The sequence below is a fragment of the Humulus lupulus genome, chromosome 2, assembly GCF_963169125.1.
Source record: "Humulus lupulus chromosome 2, drHumLupu1.1, whole genome shotgun sequence".
Classification (NCBI taxonomy): domain Eukaryota; kingdom Viridiplantae; phylum Streptophyta; class Magnoliopsida; order Rosales; family Cannabaceae; genus Humulus; species Humulus lupulus.
Window position 1 is genome coordinate 17406915 of NC_084794.1, and position 7484 is coordinate 17414398.

Consider the following 7484-nt stretch of genomic DNA (forward strand, 5'->3'; position numbering starts at 1 on the left):
GGCATCATCGATGATGTTTACTGCCCATATTGCTGCCCTTGTGGTATCGGCATCATCTGAAAAGTATGCGGCATCTGAGACATTTGTTGTGTCGGCATCATTTGTGGCGTCCGTGACTGAGAAACTTGAGACGTCTGAGGCGATTGTGTCATCATCTGCATCATTACTTGTGAACTGTTTGGCGACTGTGACATCATCTGGAAGAATGACTGGAACATCTGATATTGTTGAAATTGAATCATGTGTTCAGGGGTTAAAGATGCAGACGAATGAATAGGAGGTTGTTGTAGTAGTTGCTGAAAGGAAAGAGGAGTCTGTTGCGATTGCTGATGCTGAAAACCCATTGGCTGAAAAGATGGACCAGATCCATCTCTAGGCATATGAGAATGAGATTGGTTGCGTTGGAGCTGCATTATTCATCTCAAGCTCCATTTCAGCACGTTCCTCAGGAGACAGTTTTTGAGACAATATCTGAACTTGTCTTTGCAATTGAGCTACTGTCTGCTGTAAGTCGGGCTGGTTAGTAGTTGTTGGTTGTGTACGCCGTTTTGATGATTGTCCTTTCAATTTGCGACCCACTCCTCGGTTATGGCCACGCCTCTCTCCAAGAGTCTCATGGAGTATCTCAATCTCAGAAACTTCTGTAGAGTCAGAAGTACTAGATCGGCTGTCATAAGTATTCTTCATCCGTTCCTATTTTAAGAATAAGTCAGAAAGTAAAATCAAATTATAATTATTTGAATATATTTAAAAGTAATTAATTTATATAATCTTACCCATTCATTTTTGGCATAGTCGTTGACAAAGGTGTTTGTGCATTTCTTTGTATGACAATCCTTCCAATTCTCAATGTAACCCTTGCTTTGCTGATAAATATAAATTGTAAGAAAATTATAATTAAATTAAACTTCATTAAATATATATTATATATACATTAACTTACATTTTCATGAAGGGTTTCGGCCATTGTTATCGACCCTTGTGTTGAAGAGTATTTCATCTTCTGCCGATTGAGAGAATTTTGCTTAGAACGAGCAATAAACTGACGAGATGTGAAAAACTGACATATTAGTCGCCATTGTTCTTCATTGAGTTCATTGGGGGGGGGGGGGGGGGGGGGGGTTTGACAGCGTTTTCGAAGTCTTCTGGTTTTGTGTAATATTCCTTGAAATGTGCCAGCCTAATATTCTTTCTCGTCTTGTATTTTTCGGCCATCTCAGCTAATGCTATTAATGTTGCATTGTCGTCAATCTGATAATAATACTGCATTTGACAAAAAAAATATGTTAATAACATACTAATAATAACATTTATTAATTTAGATATAAATTTTTAAAAATTTACTCGAAGTTTGGTTAAGATAAGGTGTTCGTATTGCTCCGGAACATTTGCCCAACTCTCAAAATGTCCAGGAACATGCAATGTAATCTCCCTCCCTACCAAATGAGGGAAAGCTTTACTCTCCAACCCTACTATTCTGTTGGAGGTGTTATCCACTAATAATGGCAACGGGGCCCCAACTTTTTTTCTTCTATCTTCCAAATTTGCTAAAACATTCCTCCCGCGACCTTTCTTCGAGTCACTACCTATATTGTCATCGAAAATATATAAATAAGTGTATTTAAGTTAATAAATGAAACACTTTACTTAAAAAAAATAAAAATACCAGAAGACTCGCACGAAGCAGGTACCCTAGTAGGATCTAGCGGGTCATCACCACCACCATCTCCACCATGATAACTAGCAACATCTGCAGACATTTTATACTAAAAAAGAATAATAAAATCATATGAGCCCTTATTTTAAAAAAATAACAACAATTCCTTATCCTAGCAATATCTACCCTTAATTTAGTCAACTTAGATTAAATAATAGTAATAATACAATATTCGTTCATCGAATCAAAATAAAATAAGAACAATTAGTATTAAATGTACTAAATACAAATAGTCATCAATACAAATAGTACTAAATACATTAATCACAATCATCATCACTAATCAAAAGTAAATTTGTTGGGGACGAATCTTGAATTTCATCTTCAAGATGATCAACTAGCAAGTCATCATCCACATCTTTTACAATGTCTTCATCTTCGTCGTCTCTAATATTATCAACATCTAGCACCATCTCGGAACTTTGAGAGACATCTAAAATCCTTGGTGGTTGATTAGTTCGTTGCACAATCAATTCCCCCAAATCCACAAACAATGTAAAATTAGATGAGTTTGTGTCATGTACAACATCAACATCATTAGTCTCATCAGAAGCATCAATATTTTCCCAAATTTGGCGATGATGCACATTATGAACAACTCTCCAGTTTCGACCTCTAACAAGATCATCCACAAAAAAAACTTGCTTAGCTTGATTAGCAAGAATGTACGAGTCATCTTTGTGCCATATACCACTAACATTTATGCTAGTGATATTATTTTCAGTAATTAATTTCTTCTTTCTCGGATCTGCATTGAACCATTTACACCGAAATAATACTACCGAATAGGCACCACTAAAAGTCAAATGCAATATTTCTTCAAGCTCCCCATAATAGTCAAAACCTTCTATCCCTACAGCAGACACCCCACTGTTTTGAGTATTGCGATCTTTGTCTCGACTGTTTACAACAAATCGTACCCCATTAACTATACATGCCGGATATGAATACACAACTAAATCAGACCCAGATGCTAAAGCTAGCAATTCATCACTATGTTCTAATGACCCGAGCTTATACAAATTGAAAATCTGAAGAAGAAAAAAAACAATCAGGATTTGAGAGATTTGAAGATCAGGAATAAGTATATATTAGGATAAGGAACACTTGTATACCTTCTCATGAAACCACGACTAAAATTCTTTTTTATGTAAAAGGTTATGGTTAGCGTTCGGGTCCCTCCGTCTGATTCCTTCGAGATGCTCTCTATTAAATAAAAAATTATTATAATTTTAATTAAAAAGAATTATACAATGTTATTCATTAAGCAACATGTAATCATTTGATTAACTTACTTCATATAAAAATCGATCTCAGTACAATTCTCTAGTATGTACCACTCAGCTCTTTTGCGAGTCTTCTCGTCGAGAGGTATTATTGTTTGTTTTCCGAGTGGACGACATTGAGATTTGAAAACTGTTAGGTACCGAGATAGAAGAGGAGCATCTTCATTGCGCTCAGGACAATTGAATTTTGTATGCACACCTTTGAAGTACATGGAGCAAAATGTCAAAGCCTCGTCTATAACATATCCTTCAGCAATAGATCCTTCTGGGCGTGCTTTATTCCTAACATAATTTTTCAACTTTTTCATGTACCTTTCAAATGGGTACATCCATCTCATAAAAACTGGCCCACCCAATATGGCTTCCTCAGGCAAATGTAGTACCAAATGTATCATGATATCAAAAAATGCTGGAGGATAAATCCTCTCCATTTTGCATAAAATTTGAATGAGGTCTCCTTGTGCCTTCTCCATGTCTTTTACATTCAATGTCCTAGAACATAAAATTCTGAAAAAATTACACAATTCTATTATGGTGGTTGATATTTCCTTCGATAAAAACTTGCCAATACAAACAGGAAGTAACCGTTGCATGATAACATGACAGTCATGGGATTTCAATCCAACAATATTGTTGTCAGTTACTTTCTTCTTCAAGTTCAAACAAAACCCATCTGGCAATTTAACTTCTTTCAAAAATCTACAAAATAATTGCTTATCTTCAGCAGTCAACACATAAGGGGCATGGGGTTTTAGCAACCTTTTGTGAGCATCTTCGTAAATCCATAAGGATTGACGAACTCCCATATTTTTCAAATCTTGTCTTGCATTGGTGGTGTCTTTAGACTTGTCATTATCCAAGAGGGTGCCAAGGATACTATCACAAACATTCTTCTCCACATGCATAACGTCTATGTTGTGTTTCAGCTCATTGGTACTCCAATACTCTAGTTCATAAAAGATGCTTTTTTTCCTCCAATTACTTTCAGTCTCACCTCTTTTTCGTTTCCCCGGAGCTCGTTCTGATATAGCATTCACTTGTTCTAATATCTCTAAACAAGTAAATCGTCTTGGAGGAAGCCTCTTTTCAACTTTTCCATCAAATTCACGGTCCTTTCTCATACGATGATTGGATGGCAAGAAACGTCTATGGCCAACGTAAGAGGTCTTACCAATCACTCGAATAGAACTAGTATCCTCATTGCATGTAGGACAAGCTTTATATCCTTGGCCACTCCATCCAGACAAGCTACTGCGAGCGGGAAAATCATTAATTGTCCAAAGAAGAGCTGCACGCATCTTGAACATTGAATTGCTTGTCGCATCTCTTGTCTCAATCCCGTTAGTCCACAATTCCTTCAGCTCGTCCACCAAAGGCCTCAAGAATACGTCCATGTTTTTACCAGGTGATTTAGGTCCGGGAATAAGGAGAGTCAACAAGAAATTGTTATCCTTCATACACATCCATGGTGGCAAATTATAATTCGCCAAAACTACAGGCCACATACTATACGATAAGCTCATGTTGCCAAAAAGGATTAAATCCATCGGCAGCCAAGCCTAAGCGCACATTCCGTGGATCTCTTGCAAAGTCCGGATGTCTGCTATCAAAGTTTTTCCACGCGGCGGAATCAACAGGATGACGCATAACACCATTTTCTTTCACACGCCCAGTACGATGCCATACCATCTCTTTGGCTGTAATTCTTGAACTGTATAATCTTTTCAATCTTGGAGTTAATGGAAAGTAACGCATCACCTTATGCGCTATCTTTTTTCCACTTGTGTTCTCATTAATCCATCTACTGGTCCCACATACCGGGCAAAAATCTTTCGATGCATGGTCATTGTAAAATAAACAACAATTGTTCTTGCACACATGAATTGATTCATACCCTAGGCCTAATTTACTTAGTTTCTTCTTCGCCTCATAGAATGTTGGAGGGATTTTGTTTTCCTTCAGAAATGCAAACTTCAACAATTTCAACAATTCATCAAAGATATAATTTGGTATTTTTCCCAAATTTTTTAAGTGCATCAACTTTGCTACAAAGTTGAGGGAGGATATCCAATCACAACCGGGGTACAACTCTGCCTCGATCTCCTCAAACATCTCATCATAATATTGACCCCTCTGAATTCCATCGTCGGTTGCTCTTCCATCGTCATTTATAGGAGGAAAGAAATCTTCAATGACATCAACCATCTCATCGGCATCGGCATTGTTAGCCTCGATTGGTTCATCTGGCTCCCCATGGTAAGTCCACCTCTCATAACTGCTTTCAAAACCCTTGGTAAAAATATGTGCCTCCACAGTATCTAAAGGATGCAGTCTGGTATTCTTGCATCTAACACAAGGACAGAAAATTCTTCCGTCACAATCTTTGTGTTTAGACGCGAGTGCCATAAAGACTTGGAGACCTTCCCAGTAAGCAGGATCCTTACGATTTCTCATGGTCACCCAAGTCTTATCGATTGTCATCTACCAAAAATTTAAATTAAATTAATTTTAATCAAATTGGTTTGTGAGGTACAAATTTTATGATTAATGTACAAGTTGAACAAAATGTGTTTTATGTTATTTTATGATTTTTTTTTAACTTTTATTTTAAATATTATTTAGATAATTCTAAAAGAAACATTCAAATAATTAAACTTATAATATATTTATTGATTTTAAAAAATAATATTAATCTTTTTTTTAGCACAAAACTTTATTATGTTAAAATTAAATATTAAATCATTTAAATTATTATTTATGATTTATTAAATTAATTGTCTAATTATTTATTTTTATTAAATATTATTTTTTTATAGAAAATATGCAATAATATTTTCTTACTTAAATTACTAATTCTGAAATTAATTTTATCAAATTTTTTAAATTGTTAATTATTTAAATAATAATCCTTTTTAAAATTAAACTTTTCAATAAAAAGATGGAAATTCAATTATAGGGGACTCGAAAAAAAATTACTTTTCACAATTTTATCCCATTCCCTTTCAAAGAAAAAAAAAAATCATATCCCATTAATATTATGGACAATCACACTGGAATAGTATATAATTGGACTAAAAATATATATAAGAGAGTCTAATTACAGTTGTGGTTTTGATTGTGAAATAATTACCAGCAGTCTCTTATTTGACAAGCAGAAGCATTCTTTACTTTTTTTGCAACTCCTCTGCTATTAATGAGCCAACTCCTGTAACAATGATTGAATATAAGCCAGAATTACGAGTCACCAATAGAGTAAAAACTAACAGCATTTCCTTTATTAAGGGAGAAAGAAGAAGTTTAAGGTCCAAATTGGAAATTTGATTACCAAACTAGTAAACTACAATACACAGCAGTAGGCATCTGGGTTATATATATAAGCATGAGGCATCTGGGTCTACACATTTATATATTATATATTATATATGCTGAGAACCACGAAAGATCAGAGGCAAAAATATATACCGGAGCTCTCTTTGGAGGAGCGACTGTGGGGGGTTCGCGGTAGTCGGAGACGAGCGGCTAGTGGAGGAGCGACTGTGGGGGTTTCGCGGTGGTCGGAGATGAGCGCCGAGTGGAGGAGCGACTGTGGGGGGTTCACAGTGGTTGGAGAGGAGCGGCGAGGGTCCGATGGAGTGATGGAGAGGAGCGGCTACTGTTTCGTTGAGGAGAGAGGCGAGAGTGAGGCAAAGAGGGAGGGGACGGCGTTCGACGGGAGGGGAGGAGAGGAGAGCTTAGATCTGAAAAAACTGATAAAATGGGTTAAGGGGAAATGGGGGCTCGGGGTTGAAGAAGATGTTTTTTAATGATTTTCACCAACGACTATCAATGAGGACAAAGTCGTTGGTGATTCGACATCACTGACGACGTGGCAGAGTATTATTAACGACAAAGTCGTTGGCAATACTTTTTAGAGGGAAAAAGCCCGCCTCTTTAACGATTCATTTTCAAAAATAGTAGAAAACATCAATGAGGACAATGTTGTCATTGATAAATTTATCAATGACGACATTGTCCTCATTGTTATAATTTTCGTTGGTGATGTTTTATTTAACCAAAAGAAAAAAGTATTACTGACGACAGTGAAATGTCATTGGTGATACTATGACTTTTACTGACAACATATTTCCGTCAGTGATAGTGCCGTTAGTGATATTAGTTATTCTTGTAGTGGAAAACATTGATCAAAATCGGGTTTAAGGTTCTATTTTAACTATTTTACAAAACATAGGGTTCAAAAAGTAATTTGTCAAAACACATGGTCCAAACAAGTAATGAGAAAAAACATATGGTCCAAAAAGGAATAAACCCAAATACTAAACCAATCAAACTTTATAAGTTTCAAATATCTCATATTATCATTTTTTGACCAGTTATCAACTAGGTAATTTCAGAAAAATAATAAAGCTTACAACCACAAACAATATGTTTTGCTTAATTATATTTACTTTATAAAAGTATGAATCGAACACATATATTTATAT

General features: G+C 35.7%; 2 protein-coding genes across 2 annotated transcripts; both read right to left on the bottom strand.

Moving 5' to 3' along the window:
- Window positions 1-372: 372 nt before the first annotated feature.
- Window positions 373-1039, bottom strand: LOC133813984 (uncharacterized). The gene is made up of 3 exons (XM_062247008.1): window positions 944-1039; window positions 777-866; window positions 373-693 (listed from the first exon to the last, which is right to left on the bottom strand). Exons 1-3 carry the CDS (start codon window positions 998-1000, stop codon window positions 373-375), a joined length of 468 nt encoding a protein of 155 aa, XP_062102992.1. The 5' UTR covers window positions 1001-1039.
- A 3470-nt stretch (window positions 1040-4509) lies between these two features.
- LOC133813985 (uncharacterized) lies at window positions 4510-5484 on the bottom strand. Its single transcript, XM_062247009.1, has one exon. The coding sequence runs from the start codon at window positions 5482-5484 to the stop codon at window positions 4510-4512; it is 975 nt and encodes a 324-aa protein (XP_062102993.1).
- Between the last annotated feature and the right edge of the window lie 2000 nt (window positions 5485-7484).